The sequence below is a fragment of the Seriola lalandi genome, unplaced genomic scaffold (assembly GCF_002814215.2).
Source record: "Seriola lalandi dorsalis isolate HSWRI2012SDOR001 ecotype SW California unplaced genomic scaffold, Sedor1 jcf7180002054572, whole genome shotgun sequence".
NCBI classification, from domain to species: Eukaryota; Metazoa; Chordata; class Actinopteri; order Carangiformes; family Carangidae; genus Seriola; species Seriola lalandi.
Window position 1 is genome coordinate 1812354 of NW_019525125.1, and position 17743 is coordinate 1830096.

At 38.3% G+C, this 17743-nt stretch overlaps 1 protein-coding gene across 1 annotated transcript; it reads right to left on the reverse strand.

The window, feature by feature from the left end:
- Positions 1-1963: 1963 nt before the first annotated feature.
- On the reverse strand, positions 1964-14699 carry ptgs1 (prostaglandin-endoperoxide synthase 1). The gene is made up of 11 exons (XM_023417095.2): positions 14541-14699; positions 14363-14443; positions 11491-11607; positions 10849-10989; positions 9493-9636; positions 8955-9136; positions 8692-8775; positions 5804-6050; positions 4560-4846; positions 3333-3480; positions 1964-2572 (listed from the first exon to the last, which is right to left on the reverse strand). The coding sequence occupies exons 1-11, from the start codon at positions 14545-14547 to the stop codon at positions 2223-2225; spliced, it is 1788 nt and encodes a 595-aa protein (XP_023272863.1). The 5' UTR covers positions 14548-14699; the 3' UTR covers positions 1964-2222.
- Positions 14700-17743: the final 3044 nt, after the last annotated feature.

The following is a 17743-nucleotide window of genomic DNA, read 5'->3' on the forward strand; positions in this document are numbered from 1 at the left end:
CACAAACAAGGGACAGGCTGGGGCAGAAAACAGGCGGCCAGGCTGAGAAAAGGGCTGGAATACTTTGGAGAGAAGGGACAGGTGAGCAGATACACTGAGGGGTTAATGGGAAGATGAGAGGCAGGTGTGTAGTCACAAGGTAATCAGACAACAGGGGGGAGGCAGGTGGGCTGGTCAGATGAGGACCGACAGCGCTGGGAAAACATAATGAATGGGATGAATAAATTAACCCAAAGTCCTAAAACTTCATTCCAGCTCATGGTTGTTTTGAAGATCAGCACAGGTCATAGTTTAGTTTCAGGAGATGCTTTTATACTCCTGCCAGACGGAAATAAGTGCCATTTTCTCACCTTGTTCTGTGACAAAAGAGGTTGAGGACTGCTATCACTGTGTAGCCATCAAGAGAGAGACAATGGAGCACCAATTCTTTATAGTCTGTAGAGTCAATAGTTGAATCACTGTTTGAAGAGTAATAGATCCTTTTCACAGCAGACATATTGACTTGTCATGGTAGGAAATGCACAGCTTTTTCTAATATCATTCACAAATGCTCCCATTTGTTTTTGAGTCCTAGTCATAGACTAAGTCATGACAGTGTGAAGGTATGCACTACACTACAAACCTGCAACTCATGCAACTAAATAGGACTCCATGGTCAAATCCTAAAAACGTAAGCTGAAAATCTTGTGTTGTTGCCCTCTAGAAGCTGAAAAGCTCAAACCCTCAAAGTGATGTGCTGCTTCATCACTGCTGAGTGAACAAGTGCAGCGACAACATTCAGCAATGTTAAAATTGAAACCCATAGAGGTCAGTACAACCATACTTTTCTTGTTCTTCATTTACTTAACCTTACTGTGAGAGCTAATCTAGCCCAGACAGTAAACCAAAAATATGTTTTAAGTAGATGTGTCTTTAAAAATGTAGCAACAGTAGTAAAGTCCACTCAAGTATGTTATGTTATGATTTTATCTGTTGTTTGGTACTATACCGGCTGCACAGTATGTCTTCATCATTGCCTCCATGACACAGCAGTTTTGGTTTCATGGTCTACCGAGTGCAGCAACTCAACACTAAACTTGTGTAAATTTATGTATGTAACACCTCCTTACGTTTGGGACAACAACAAAACCACATTAGTGTGTGTGACCACTTAATCATACATAACACCACCCTCTGTTTCCTGTTACTCTGTGTGTGAACTCAGATGCAGCACATTTAGCCATTTTGTACAGAAACTCATGTGACAACTATGATAGTGGCCCCATGAGGCTCTACCTCAGCTAAATGCTGATGTGACCTGCTAACATGCTCATGATGACAATGCTAACATGCTGACGCTAAGCAGATATAATGTTCACCTCATTTTTGCATGGTACCATGCTTGATAAGAAAAGTCAGTACAGTCTGTAGGATTCATCAATTTTGTGCCAATGCATCTGGTAGATATTGAGATATTTTGCAGGATAAGTGAAAACTTTGACTCACTGGTGGCACAAACAGAAAAGTGACAGGAGCCACAAAAGTCAAAGGGATTCATCATCAATCTGTCAACTAAATACTGAAATATTTCAGTCTGCCATCCTCAGAGCCACGCTGCTAACATAGCTGAAACTGTACATGAATTTAAAAAGCTATTAAAACCTGTAATGGTTAAAACCTGTAATAAAATGGTGTGTCTGTTTTGGCAGCCACTTCAACCAACTCCCTTGCTTAAGACTTCTTAAGAACGTCACCTAACCCCAAAACTTCCCCAGTGGAGCTGCTCATTGCCAAACTATCAACTGCTATTTTAAATTGCAACATTTTCTTTTGTACAGATTATCACAGATACATGGGATGACGGAAAATTGTATGTATTTAAAATACAGTGAATTCTCTTTCAACGTGTAATTTATTTTGAAAATGAAATAAGACAAAGGAAAAGTAAGATAAAGAACAAATCAATCACTCAGTTATACCATAATCAAATTCAAATTCATTTTATTGGTCCAGAGATTTTGTTAAATGGTAATGTATACATTGATATCAACAGAAAAGAGTGTGTACAATTTTTCAGCTGTATTTTCAGGAGGTATATATATACACTGTACCATTCAATGCAGGCAAGTGCACAATTGCAATCACCCTTTCTTTCCTCCAGTCTGAGTGGGATTATAACAGAATTTACAACACACACATAATAAAAATGACTATGATTAATGCAGTCACCAGGTGATTATTCATTAAAGTTCAGTAGATGGTTTCCTGGGTTTTGCCTCCTCCTCATTGCGTGGAACATGGAAGTCCACGTACGGACACCACTTGGTGTTGAGACACACCAGTTTCTTCAAAGTGGAAGTTTTGACGATATTGAAGCCTGTCTCTCCCCCGAAGGTGCTGGGCTTCCAATACTCAGGTGAGCAGATGGGGTTTCCCAGCAGGCCTTTCAGGGAGAAGGGAGCACCCATCTCAACCATACTCTCACCAAATATACCATTCGGACGTGCTTTCTCCAGCATGACTCCAGGGTAAAACTCCAAAGCATCAATGTCCCCGTAGAGTTCCTCTAAACCTCTGGCCATTTCTTTGTCATCTGAAAGGAAAAGATAAAACAACTGGTGATTAACTTAATGGTTGTTCGTTGTTGTATCATAGACATCCCTGATAGAGAGCAGCCTCATAGTGCTGCAAACGGGGCTGTAAATTTAGGATTTTTTTCTACTTTTTTTTTTTTAAACTAATATGAAACACTTGCTACGTCTGACTGTATTGTGCTATAATGCCAATTCCCCATAGTGCAGTTTGCAGTTTGGAGGATGTGGCTGAATAAAAGGACAATTGTACCAGCTTGTTTTAGCCAGTATGAGAAGAATTATCAGTAGCAACTTGCAGTTTTTAAGTTTTAGGAACCGTTTAAGAAAAGAATTGACGTATAATACAAAGTAATATCAGTATTCTGCTACAAAATAATGATTTCTTTTCCCAGTGCTGCTCAAATCAGATGCAAAAGGACGTTACAGTTTATTGAATTCTACACATCAGCTCAGGTTGTGACTCTTTTTCACTAATGTAGCTTGTGAGAAAAGTAAGATGTGTTTGTAACAGAAACAGAAACATTCTCTAGAAGGAAACAAGAGTTACCACAGAGCAAAACAACAATTTAATCTCTGCGATGATAATGATATTTTTTCACTTTATACCAAGCTGTGGTCAAGATGTTGCCAACACATCCTGCTCATTCATGCTTCAAGTCAAAAGTGCAAATGCCAAATTTCCCTATCTACACATGAACGAGATAAACAGGCAAGAAACTTTCGGAAGCAAGTTGTTGTTGCAACATTATTCCTGCTTACCAGTAAACTCAGAAAAAGAGGTGTATGGCTTCAGGTTAAACTTCTTCCTGTACTGATTGAAGGGCTGCACACGTGCTGTTCTGGACTCTTTGATGACCATTTCTGCCACTTTGAGAACAGCTTCATGAGAGTTGTGACCTCCACCAATCTGAAAGACAAGGAAAGTTACAATATAATTTTAATCAACTGTTCTGTAACACCTTGAACCAAAGAACAAACAGGGAGAGGTAAACAGTCCCTCCTCTTGCTGCTTAGCTGGCAGAAACACTCCACACTGTGTATCGCGGTCTCAGCAAAAAAGATGCATCACTTTGCATGCATATGATGCTGCTGAAAGGCTGTATATGAGTGTTATCTTGAGGAAGTAATTTTGAGAGGAAGTGCACTTTAATGTGGAATTGAAAAAAAAACTTAGTGGTTTAGTGGTTATAAATATGTGTTGAGTGACATGTAACACCATCACTGATCTAAGTGAGAGATCTTTCCTCTATCTTTCACATAGAAGTGAGCAGAAAGACTAAATGACAGAGCAGAGGAGTTCTCTTTCTTGCTCTTATATTCTCTTTATTTCTGGGTTCATGGTGTGCTCACTATAAGTCCCTTTGTGTTTCCTTTAGGACAAGTTAACTTACTCAAAGTGTTTGCATTCAGAGGCTTAATGGGGTTTGTAATGATCCTCATGATACAACATACTGAATATAACATATTCAAGTGAATGGGAAAGTGGTCTCAGACTTTTGAACCCCACTGCATATTATATTATATTTTTGGGCATTTCTGCTGTTTTATTTATTTCTAACTACGACAGGGAAGGCAGGGGAGTGAGAGAGGCCTCAATCCTGATACATGATACATGCTTAACAAGGTGAGATACTGGCATGCCCATGATGCAACATATTTAAGGCAAGAAAGAGGGACACATGATAAAGAAAAGGTCAACTTCCTCCATGGCATTTCCCGTCATACATATGTATTTTTAATGTGATATATGTCGGCCTAATTTTCATCGACCAGTTACGGCACAGATGTGATTTATCCACTTTGAAGTATTACGTTCAACTGACACCACATACAATCATTGTCTTTTTTCATTAAAAAATAATGACAATGTGTTCTGAGGTTCAGGATAAAACGTATGCTTATGTTTATAACTTATTTCAATTAAACTAAGAAGACTGTAGCTAGTTTTGACCTCTTGTACACCTGTACAGGATGTGAAGCCACTACCTGTCCTGCAGGCTGTCGAGAGAAAGCATCCACCAGTTTCTCCACCCCGTAATGCGTGAGGAGTGAGGTGTTGTACAAAAACTGGGGGTATGTGATTTCATCTCCGTCGATGAGGAAGCTGTCAGGCATCAGAGGGTGCCAGTGGTAGAGCTGGCAGAACTCCAGGGCGATGCGATTGCTGTACTGGAAACGCACATTGAAGAGCAGGGAGGGGTCAAACTTCAGCTTCAGCTGGTAACCACTCAGCTGCTGCACATACTCCTCTATTATAATGTTGATGATTTCCCCTGGGGGTCAAAAAATAAAACCATAACTTGATGTCACACACTGTGTCAAACTTTATCAACATAAAAAACATTTAGAAGAAACACAAGGATGGAAATTTGAACTGTTAATTTGTTAAAAGTGTGTGCAACGATGATTATTTTCATTGTCAAACGTATATACATAGTTAACCTTTTCAGTAGAATGTTTAGGATCCTGTGCCTTAACATTGATGTTGTCATTTTTCTCCCTTTTCTTTCCCTTTTCAAATTGTCACAATCTCCCCTTCTGTTCCTGAGTTATGGCATTGAATAATGGAGATAAGATGTTACAGTGGAGTTGACCTTTGACCTTTTGGATATAAAATGCCATCACTTCATCATTTTATCCTATTATTACTCTTCTTATGACCAAAAATGTGTTTTGTGACCTTTGACCTTTGACCTTTGACGACAAAATCGAATCACTTGTCCTTGAGTCCAAGTGAACATTTGTGCCAAATTCCCTCAAGCTGTTCCTGAGATATGTTGTTCATGAGAATGAGATGGACAGACAACTGACATGGAGTCATAAAAAAACTTCACGTCAAAGCTCAAGGATTTTTTACTGATGTTACTGATACTGATAAATTACTGGTAAATATGGTATTCTCTTTTTAATAACTTCTATTTTTTTTTTGTTGTTTTTGATATTGAATGCTTTCATTGTGAAGCCCTTCACTAAGCAAATGTCATATAATTTACTTTCTTACTTACTATGTGGACTGCACTTAAAAGGAAAATAAATCTGTAAAAGTAAAGGCAAATTTTAAACTTGAGTTCTTTCACAAACCTATTAAGAGTCAAAACTGATTGATATACTGTAGGTTAAAAAATAGCAGGTTTTTTATTATTTGGTGAAAGCAGTACTATAAATTTTTGACAACGCTGACACAAAAATGTGACTTAAACCATATATGCATGTGCTCCTGAGCCCCTCACCAATAATGATGAGTCTGGTGGTCTGGAAAAGCTGCTCATCATCCCAGGTGGGATGTTCAGCCTTAAGGACATCACAGACTCTGTTGTGCTCCCTCAGCCATACGGTGGCGTACATGGTGAGACCCGGCAGGATGCCAAATAACTCCTGACCAGTGACCAGACGATGCTGTGGAGGGTAACCTTCAGGGTACACCATGTGCACAGGGGCCTCAGATACTGTAGGGGGGTACATCTCACCATTTACTAACTGTGGAAAAACAAAGACCATACACCATATGTCAGGGGAAAGTTTGAAAGATGAATCATGTGTCTTATTAGTTACTACGATTCTGAACTAATTAAACTTTCGAATATCCCGTTTTCTTCAACTGGACATATTCTTCGAAGTGTCTGCTTTGTTGTGCTCCAGTGGCTAGATATTAAAACCAAATGTGCTGCATAGCTAATATGTCTTTATCATGAAACAACATCGTCAAGCAATGTGGCTTTCAGATAAGGTTTGAGTCTTATCAAAAGATTTTATCATGACACAGGAAGTGAAAGTTAAGGCTCATTACTCTTGAGATGCACAAAACTACTACTGGGGGGGATTCCAGAGTGACTACCAGTGTAATTATTATTGTGTAATTTCACTGATGTCATGCTGAATTATTAAATTTCTAATTACAAAAATATTATTTTTTACTTTCACAGAGTGGATGGAGCTATGTAGCATTTTTGTCAGCTGAAAATTTACTTATTGCCAAAAAATGTGTAACATTTACCATTGGGACCTTCTAGGCCTTCGGAGAAGCCCAAACACATTCTCTTCTGATTCTGATTTTAGCCTAATTTTCTATCAAATTTTCCTCAGAAATGTACTGTCCTAAAACTGTGAGAATAGTTATCCAATCAAATTTAACTTTTTTTTCCTATTCGTTTGTTGTCTCTAGCCAGAGAAAAAGTTAGCTGGCTTATTCATTAGTTAGGGGTTTATAACCAGGACAGAAGGCTGGAAGCCCCCACAGCTGCCTGTGTTTGTTTAAAAAGTGGCAGTTGAATTAACCATTCACATTTTTATTTATAGTGGGTGGGGCCGAAAATCATTCCCCAGGCTTTACCAAAGGCTCAAGGCCAGAGGTCAGATTCTCAAATACACGACTGGAAAAAAATCGTATCACACTTGAACTGCGTAATTGCTACAATGGAACTCAGAACATGTGGGGTATAGGGATAAATATATATATATATATATATATATATATATATTTTTTTTTTTTTTACATTTTTGGACTTAGCAGAAGACTATAATACCGTTCAGTAGAATAATTCTGAGCCACACTCCATTTCATAAGGTGGCAGTACTGCACCTAAAAGCTGACAAAAAAACAGCCTAAAACAATGTTGCTGCCATAAGAGACAGTTATACATTTTTAAGTTCATTTAATAATTTGATTTAAAATATAAGGATAAATTACATTTTAAATAGAGGAAAATTTTTGTTGATTAATATAAATAGTTAAAACACAGCTACACAAGAATAAATATTTAAAGAGACCTGTTTGATATTTCATAGGAACCTAAGGTGTTGTTTGAGGTGGGCTTGTTATGGTGTTGCACCCAATGATCAGCAAGTGAGGCAGAGGGAAACTTAAGTTTGATCCCATGAAGACTGGAATTACGTGAAGATTTGTAAAGCGTGGCGTTTCCTTCCTCACCGCCCTTTGAGTCAAGACGGCCAATGAGGTATGAAAGCTATTTTATGTTCTTCTATTATGGTCACAAATTGATTATGCTAATGTTGTTCACGTGATAGCAACAATAGTCCGTTAGCGTTTCAGTGAATGTAGCAAGCCGTTATTAGCCGTTATTTTAACACTGTGTGGCCTTTGATGCTGATGGATTGTGAATTTATATTTTGTCTATATATTATGGTTGTCATACATCTGCTAGGTGGTTATTCTCTATGAAAATGCTCTGTATTATTGTAATGTACACATTTATGATTTATGTATTTTATTTATTCAGCTCTCACGGCATATTTGACGGCATGGATGTGCAAAATAAACCTTTGTAACCCAGAGAAGGCCTTGTGCTCCTGATTCAACTAGCGGGGAGTAACAAAAGACATCAGAAGAAGAAGTTGCCCACTGTCTGCAATGGATTTCACATGACAGTATTCAGAACTTGGAATACTTGAATTGAAAATGAAAAACCCTTTTAAAGCTTTTGATCTGTGGACCCTAATGGACCAAATGAATATAAATACTCGAGGACAATCGGACTTCACCACCTGCAAAGGTAGGGAATTACCACAGTTTTGCTGTCTTGCTGCTTTATAATGCTGATAAATCTAAATTAATTATACTTTTGTACACATGGCTACTGTAAAATGAACAAAACTGTTGAATTGTTGGAAGTACATCTGAACCAAGATGTGAAGCATGTCAATAATGACAAAAGTTCAAGCATTTATATCTTTATGCTTGTTGCTAGGCACCTTTGCAGGAGCTTTAAACTAGTTGTCAGCGACCTGGTGGATTTCCCCTTAGTTGTATGGCACAATTGTATGGGATGGTTATTAACCCTAGCTAGCTCTAGCTTTGTGTTTTGTATATGGGCTTTTAAAGATATACAGACATTTTGGAGAATAGCTTATTCACTTCCGTGTCAAGTTAGATTGATTTTGAGGTGGTCTTAGGCAGACTTTGTTACCAGACAGAGCCGGGCTAACTGTTTCCCCCATTCACAGTATTTATGCTAAACTAAGCTAACCAGCTGCTGGCTCCTGTTACAGTACTTCCAGACATGAGAGGAGCTTTTAAAGGAAGGACAGGCATCGCTATTGTTATGCAACTACAAAGAAGAAGTTCCCCAGTAGTTCCCAAAATTTCAAGCTGTTTCTTTACCTGATATTTCAGCTTTCCATCTTTATGAAGCCGGAGTTGAAGCTGCCGCATGAGGCTATCTCCATAAATATTATTTGCATCTACCTGAATGAGCAAGAGAAAAATACATATATTTACTAATAAATTTAAAAGTCACATATATGCACAATGAAAGCGATGTCGTTTGTGCTTAATTCTCAAAAGGTTTTATTGTTAGCTGTTTAATAATAATTAAATTCTGGTTGTACCTGACTGCTGACACACCATGTCAGTATGTATCTTACCCCATGTCCTAAAGCCTTGGTGAAGCCACCATGAACCTCATGGTTTGTTTTGAAGAACTGGTGGGTGAAGTGCTGTGCCATGAAGGCAAACATCAGATTGGTTCCCTGGGGGTCTGGCTTAAATTTGGTTCTTTTAAAGAATCGCTCTGCCAACTCTTTGGGATCAGGAAGAACAGGTTTACCTGTAAAGAAAGAAACATTTCAAGATATCCTCAAGCTTTTAATGTGAAAAACTGGAATTAATTCTGTTAAAAAGGAGAAACTCAGAGCAGCAGAGCGAGAATCGCATTATGTGTTGTTCTACTGATGAGTTAGAGCTGTGGAAATGGACATTATACTGAATTCAGCATGTGAGTTGTTGTAATCTGTACGTAATTCCCCTTTTTTCTGTTTTTTCCATTTCCGTTTTTATCTGGCCTTCATTATTAACCAGCCTTTATTTGATCATGCTGATCAAACAACAGTGATATATTATTTGGAGCTAAGCCATTATTTGAATAGTGGTTTTATATGAAAATTTACAGTGTTGTAGTCTCACCTTTAGCTCCCATGGGCAAAGGGCAGTCTTTAGGCACAGCAGGGAGGAGGCGGGTGTAGTAGGAGGTGTTGTAGTAGGACTCCCAGTTGAGGTATCCATATTTGGTATTGTATGTCGGAGGGCTTGGAATAAGGTCACTTCTGACTTTGGGGGAGGAAGAAAATATGTGGTTTACTACAAAATTCTTTTTCTTGTAATTTCCATATTTGCTGGCTCAGAACCTTTCATTGGAATGAATGAACCACCATGCTTGGACATCTAATTAATTCCCAAATAAGTAGCCTGATATCATTAGATTAAAAATGCTCTTACATATAAGTGGCCTTGAGAGGTCACCTTAAGTTGATTAGTAGATCCTAAATGACTGCAATACATAAAAACAGCAGATTACCCCTCTGTTTTCTGTCTGATCAACCATGTGATCACTTGAGAGTTCCTCATAAAAGGTTCTTTTACACTTTTGCTGTAAGAGGAAGTCACTTGACCTACTATCTTCACACTAATCGAAAAACGAGAGAGATAGAGCTCCATTGTCGTCCAAAATCTATTCAAATATCAATTAACCACACCTTTGCTCTGGGCGGCATGTTTCACCACTGTCCTCTTGCTGTAAATACTTAATAGCACACCAAATGTGTATTAATCTGCAGCTGAAAATAGTCCCCCATAAATGCACAAGTGATGTTTGATAAAAAAAACTACAGCGCAAAGCTATTTTTCATCCCTTTTAGATGATTGAAACTATACATTTTTGGCCTGTTTTAAAAACATTTTTAGTTGGAACCAGTGCATTTATGGTTGAGTGAGACTGACACATTTTTCTTTTCATGGGATTTTTTGTCGATAAGAAAAGTATAGACTAACGTCAGACTTAACCTTTGACTATGCTTTCAGTCTGAGTGTTCTTGTAAGGCATGCAGCAGGTCAAAGTGAGAACTTTAACAACATTTAGCAGAGGAAATCACAATGCTTATTTAAACCAGTTCCTCTTGTGGGCTCAAACCAACTTTTGCAGTTACAAATTTGGTCAGGCAAATTTTCTGAACTTGTTCTATATCGAGAGAAAAAATACTCCACATCCAGATGTGATGATTAATTTCTCATTGCAGTCTATACATGAGAATTAGACTTGCCTTTCTTTTTTAATGACCTGTGCTTCTCACATTATACAAACATCAAACCCACCATGCCTTATCTAAAACAAGACTTTACAACATAGGAGTTTACCAACTGATAATTGATAAAGGACTGATGACTAAAACTACTGTGAGTATGACTCCTTGAAATATTATATGTTGTGGTCTCTGATTCTGCTGATTGAGTGCCTTGTTTGGGGGATTTAACCTTATCACCTACCTGTCAGCACTAATCTCATGAAGGTATCTTGCAGGAAAGAGTTGTTGACCAGGTACCAGAACCACTGAAAGTGGGTGAGGATGTAGTGAACCGCTGAAGGGCTGGGCTTCAGCATGAGACGAATTCTGGTCCAGAACTCCGCTATACACAAAGATAAAAAATAAACGCCACTTTTAATAAACCACCCTTTGTAAAGGGTTTGTAAATTGTAACTAACTGGTTACAATCATCACTTTGGCTGGTGGTTATCCTCCTCCAAAATGATGTAATGTTTTTTTGCTCTTTACTTTATAGAGGGTACAGAGATGGTAGGCCGTTTGACCTCTGACCTTCTGAAGAAAAGAAAAGTCCTTGAAAAGTTTCTGAATTTTATTACATTGATCTCAATTGCTGGTGCTTTCATCGCTGTGCACATACAAATAGATAAAAAATAAATAGGAAGAGAATTAGAGAGGACAAGGTTCAGATTAGGGCAGTGTTTAAGTTTGGGGTTCATTTGTGCTCAAGTCATGTTAAAATGAAAGTTGAATTTACAAAGGTACTTTTCCTTGGAGGAGACTTAGGCTGTGACTTTGAAATAAACCCAGACCCACACATCAATGCATAGATTTAGGTTGACAAATCAAATTTAGTTTCACTTACGAACAGTGCAGTTTTTTCCATAGAAGCCAGTTCGAGTGCAGTCACATTTGTAGCCGTCTGTACCAAATCTCACACACACTCCTGAGTTCTGACAAGGGTAGTAGCAACAGGGATTCACTGCAAACGAGGAAAACAATATCTTGCTTTGAATGAATGAATGAATGAAGAATTGGTGTGGTGTAGCCACTGCTAAACTAAATGACCAGATGGGTGGCACATGGCCCCCCCTGGAATTTGATTAGCAACCCCTGGCGCCCTGCTCTACCACAGTATGACGGTGATAAATAGTCGGCTTATGAATATCAGAACCTCTCTGTGTTGAGGTGTTACATTTCCTAATCAATGTTAGTCTTTAAAGCTTAAGACAACCCTAGACTTACATGAATTCACATTATCACTACATCAGAAAAGGTAACCAGCTGTGGCCTAAAGGTCATCATCACCACTGATGGGCCTGTATGAGCAAAACTCACTGGAGCTGCCCAGCAGCCAACAGATCACACTGGTTGTACTGGGTAACTTTCCCGGTGTGAATGTGTGTAACTGTGAATACATGGAGGTTAAAAAGCCTTTTCATTATAGCTTTAGATTGCAGTCTCTATCTTCACAGTAACTGTAACTAAACTTCACTGCATCTGAGCAAAATTTTGCTGCTGCTGACCACCCATCATAACCACCACCCCATATCTTTAACATCCTCTGCAGTTATAATACAGCTTCCTGTTCTCCCTTCGAACTTGCAGAGGCTCACTGAGATAATGTGACACTACAACTTCTTCTTCCTCATTAGCTGTGAATGAGACGAGAGATAAGCATGCCCTCTGTACTCAAACAACACATAAATGTAGGTTTCTAAAAGGAGAAAGTGTTTGAATGCATGCATGTTGTTACTGACATGATAATTATATCGAGGCCTCACTCTTCCAGGAAAGCCAAGGAAGCACGTGCATGTTTATAGACAGACTAGGATCCAATCTAAAAAATAAGTAGGTTTAGTTACTTACTGCAGAATGTTTAATATGGGTAAAATGCAAAATTAGCCTGAATTCTGTTTTTTATGCAGTTTAATGAGTGTAATGCAGATCATCACTCATTCACCAAAGTCTACTCGACGGTGGCTTAAATTAAATTGTGAGCCTATCCCAGCATGCACTGGGCAAAATGGAAGCAAGGAAACTCACAGGACCTGCGACATGGCAGTAAATTCAAAAAAAATTTCTAAGGGCGTCAAGCAGCTCAGTTGCATGTGCAGAGGCTACAGTCCTCGCTGCAGATGGCCCGGTTCGAGTCCCGCATCAGACAAGCCCTTAGCTGCTTGTCATTCCCCCTCTCTCTGCCTCCCCATTTCCTGTCTTTCTACTGCACTATCAATAAAGGCCAAAAAAATAAATTTAGAAAAAAAAAAAGATTTCTAGGTAAATTTAAATTTAAAGTTTAATAAATTAGAAATAAGTCAAGCTCTCAATACTTGTTCCACAAGACCTTAACAAGTATTTGAGAAGAGTTTGTTTGATGAACATGAGCACGTTCAGCCTTTTACCAATTAAAACTATCAGTCATTCATTTACACAAGTTCTCTTTCATGTTCCTACTGTTTGTTGATTTGGACCTGATTCACTCAAATGTGATTTAAAATTAAATTTGCATAATTCTCCCTAGGGCCCGACCAATTAATCGGCCGGCCGATTTAATCAGTCGATTATAGCCATTAGAGAATAATCGGTAATCGGCCAAAAGTTGGCCGATTGACGCCGATGTTTGCACTTATTTTTCACTAATAAAATGCAGGTAAAATGGTATTTTTCTTAGAAATGATGTCCTTGTGTTACGTATCCAGTAGAGGACGCTCCGACTGCTTTCATGTCACGCTTCACAGTCAAACCGCAGCAGAGTGAATTAGTGAAGACTGAAGAGCCGACAGCGCATTTGCCAGGCCTAAACCGAGCCGTTTGCCTTAATTTAAGAGGGACTCACAGTTGTAGGGGCTTGTGAAAAGAATGTTATTATGTTAATATTGTTCTTATGCCCCACATAACAAAATACCTCAATCTTTGGCAGTTACTTTTTATTGTTTGTTTTCAAAGATGTTTACTAAAAAAGTTGTGCTTTTTGCACTATAGCCACAACTCTGGTACTGAGGGGCATGTGAAAGTAAATGTCTTCATTCATACAGATAGAGGTTTCCTGCCTTTTTGCACATCATATTTTTAGTTTATTTTATGTTCAAATTGTTCATATGCTGCTTGTTCTACACACTTTCTGTAATAAAAGCATTTGGAAATAGTAAAATGTTCTCCCTTCAATTTCTATCTTTGTAACAAGTGTTTGGAACTATATTCAAGCCATCAAAGACAGGTATTTCATCTTTTTTTAAATTGAAAAATGTAAAAATTGAATCGGCTGATATATATCATTTATCAGAATTTTTTATTCCCTAATATCGGAATCGGCATCGGCCCCAAAAAATCCATATCGGTCGGGCCCTAATTCTCACTGAGAAGCAATTTATAATTTTCTTTCCAATTTTTGTCAGTAGTTACACAAATTAGCGTAGTTCCAAGATCTTTAGCTGAGCTTTAACTGTTTGGTTACTAAATCCACACCTTACCACCAATCAGAATCCAGAAGGTTAAGCAATAGATGGTGACTTCAATACAAAATAATGTTGCAAATGTTAAAAGCAGTAACCGCAGCTGTGCTAATTGCCAATTACATGAATATCTGAATATGACAAGCTTTTTATAAAATAAAAAAAAAAACAGTTCTCATCACAAAATACACAATTAGTTCATTAATTCTAACCTGATTATCAGTCTAAACTATATATAGTCTAAAACTATGCTAAGTTGTGATGGAAGAAAAACCTACTTACCAACACTTGAGTCACCAGCACATGGTGAGCCCTCCAGCAGCAGCAGGTTGACAGACACCCAGATGGAGAAGACGCTAAACTCTATTTTACAAAATAAATAAGGGATTTATATCATAACTGCCTTATAAGAAATCATCTTCAGTGGGCAGATTTTGTACAAAATAAATTTTGAACTCACCTCTCATGACTTCCTTGACTGGCTCAAAGGTCCAAGGATGGGTGAATTTAAAAATTTAATTAAAATTAAAAAAAAATTGCAGTGTTACTCTGTTTCTAGAAAGAATATTTAAAACTCTCTCCAAAAAAACGCTAACTGACATGGTGTAAGTGGCTTTATAACATCAGCTGTCAAGAATGGGCGGTACCACAGTTTCCTCGACTTCCTCCATTTAGTCTTCAAGAGAATTCAACAGAAGCCTACTTCACTTGGCTCCAGATAACTTTTTAAAATCATTTTTAAATCATTTTTAAACCCATCTAGCATGTCGGAGTAAAAATTTGTGTCTTGAGATGATGAAGATTAATGGTTTTCATGTGGCATTCAAATCATTATAGTCAAAGGAAAACTTCACAGCACTCTAACTCCACCTGCTGGCAAATTATAATATCCTCAATGCCTCACTTATGAAACAAGCTCACAGAATTATAAATTAAAACCAATGTGTTTTACAAAAATCAGCAGATAGGTACCCAATAAACACCACATTACCCTTCATTAGAATTTACAAGGTAATGATAGAAAAATCATCAGGTTAATTAGCTACACCTCAACTACAACAGTAAAATGTTGATTACACATGGTAATACTTATATACTTTTTACTTAAGTAACATTGTAAATGGACTTTTACTTATAATACAGTATTTTTCAGTGTGATATTAGTATTTTTTCCTTACTAAAGGATATGGATTCTTCCTCCACCACTGGTGTATGGTATTAAGTTATAATAATCCATGGATGGACTTAAGTACCTTGGATGTTGACACAGCGAGGGCACCTACTGTTGGAAATAGAGAAAAACACTTCAGAGAATAATGATGGTTATGTTCCCACTGTTTTCTTACATTTTACAAACTGAACAGTGGTGAATTGGTTGTTCGTAGGGATATAAATATATCAACTGTAGGTGTAACACTCTCCACCTTTTGTCCCTGTCCTATGGATTAGTTCTGTTGTCAGCTTCCTCACTGTCTTTCCTCATTCCTGTACATATGATCCGTACATATGATGATGAGAAAGCAGAGAAAACTCCCTGCAGAGGTCAGCAGTCTATCACAAAAAGTAACAGACAAGCAGAACCACTGACACCGGTGGGTAATCAATGTGATTTGGAATAAGGGTGGAAAAGAATAAACATGAAAACTGCTTGTTTGCAGCTGAAGAGGTTCCTTTCAAAAAACAAACCACACAGTGCAACTGAGTTGCCAGGTTCTGATCTTTGATATCTTCCCACAGAGACATTATCTGAGCCAAACCTTTGTGAGATTTTTGCCTGTTGAAGTAACTCTCCTGAGTAATTTCCTGCATACTGTAGCAATTTTAGGACTAGCTTGTCTACAGTGTCCACATGGAGATAAGTTAAATCTTGACCAAAACATGTTCAGCTAATTATTTTAAACTTTGCAGACCTCAAAGATTGTTGCAATCTCTCTCTGAAGTTTCATATTATGTTACTGAATATGTTTTTGAAGTCAGCGTCAGAAAATAATTAACGTCATTATAAGTCATTTCTTTCCAGTGGCCCTGTAATTTCAGTTAGTTTCCCAATCACATCTTTTCTATAGTCTCATATCCTGAATTTCTTCCTCCTTGTTTCTTTGACATCATCATTTCTGATTAAATGTCAGCAGCTAGTTCATCTTGCCAACCAGAAACCACAACAGCAGTGATAAGGTTTCTTTCCATATCCTGTCATCTTCAAGGAGGGTACAGTATGTGTCGTGCTTCACATGCCAAAACCATATGAGCTCAGCTTCTTGTCACTCTCGGACTAGATTGTACGTTGTGCCAAGTTTGGTCCGTATGTGTTATAGGGTGTGTTTATGTGATTCTGTAAGGCTTTAAGACAGAGACGATGGCTTATAATTTTCCTCCAAATTTAAATATATATAGTGTTAACGAAGCAAAATGTTTTCGATTTTTGATTCTTCAAAGTACCCATTCTTGCTTTGATGACACCTTCGCACACTCTCAAACAGCTTCAAGAGATAGTCACCTGCAGCAGGGCAGTTGTCCAATAGGATTTACATTATATAGGTTTGGTTTTTTTTATCTGAAGTAATGACACTGTTGTGACTTATGATAAACAGCAGACAAAGTATTTTCAGTAGCAAAAAAAATGGAAGTCATTCTTTCTATCATAAAGACAGCACATTGGACAAATCTTTTTGATTGAAAAACCGTCCAGTTTTAACAGCAAGTGGTAAAATACCAGATCTGTGTTACTTATATACACCAGATATTCATATTTTATCATCCCAAACATTTAAGTTTTGGAACCAGTAAGTAAAACCTTTGATCTTTTGAAGGAGTAAATGAGGAGCACTTGAATGCAGCACTAATTTTCACTCCTCCCACTGCTTAAGTTGGGGTTTTCTGGGAACTGTAGGCATGTCTCAAGTGCAAAGACAAAAACCCATCCATCTTGGAAACTGCGTCAGAGCACTCACAGATATTTTCACTCTCTTCACTCTGAATTTTGAAACGTGCTCAGAACTATCGATCCTTGGTGTTTTCTTTCTTTTCAGTGCTTTACGTTTTCCTGGTGTTTATTCTTGAAGTTTCACCGCTGTGGGCATCCACACATCACTCTCCACTGGATGTTCACTACACCAACAGACCAGCCTCTGCAGCTTCAAACAGCAAACTGTATGTGAATTACATTCTGTTTCCTAGACATGATTGATATGAAAAAGAATGGGACACATCAGGAACTAATTATCAAATCATCATTTCCCGCCTTACAAGTGCCTGAAAAGGACTCCCTATCTGCGCGGGGCTCGTAGACATTCTGCTGGTTGCCATGGTGCGGTTGGCGCAGGCTGCAAACCGAGGCTCAATGCTTCCTATGGCATTCCTGGTAATTGAGATCAGATGCTCCTCTGAGTGGAACCTGGACTGGGAGTAACCTGGAAGCATTTATTTTATGGAGAAGATGTTTAGTTAAGCCGTGCTCCCGCTCTAAATGAGCCTCGGTCCGGCTCTGGTGATGAATACGATTGGTGAAAGCACTGAAGGCTGGTTCCTGACTTCTTCCTTCCCCCGGATCAAGTTACAGATTAGCAGACTTCCTGTCCAGTTGTGGAGCAAGCCAATCCAAATGACGGAGAGGCAATGGGCGTGCGGGCGAGGGCATCATGTGTTAGCTCAGTTGGGGTTTCT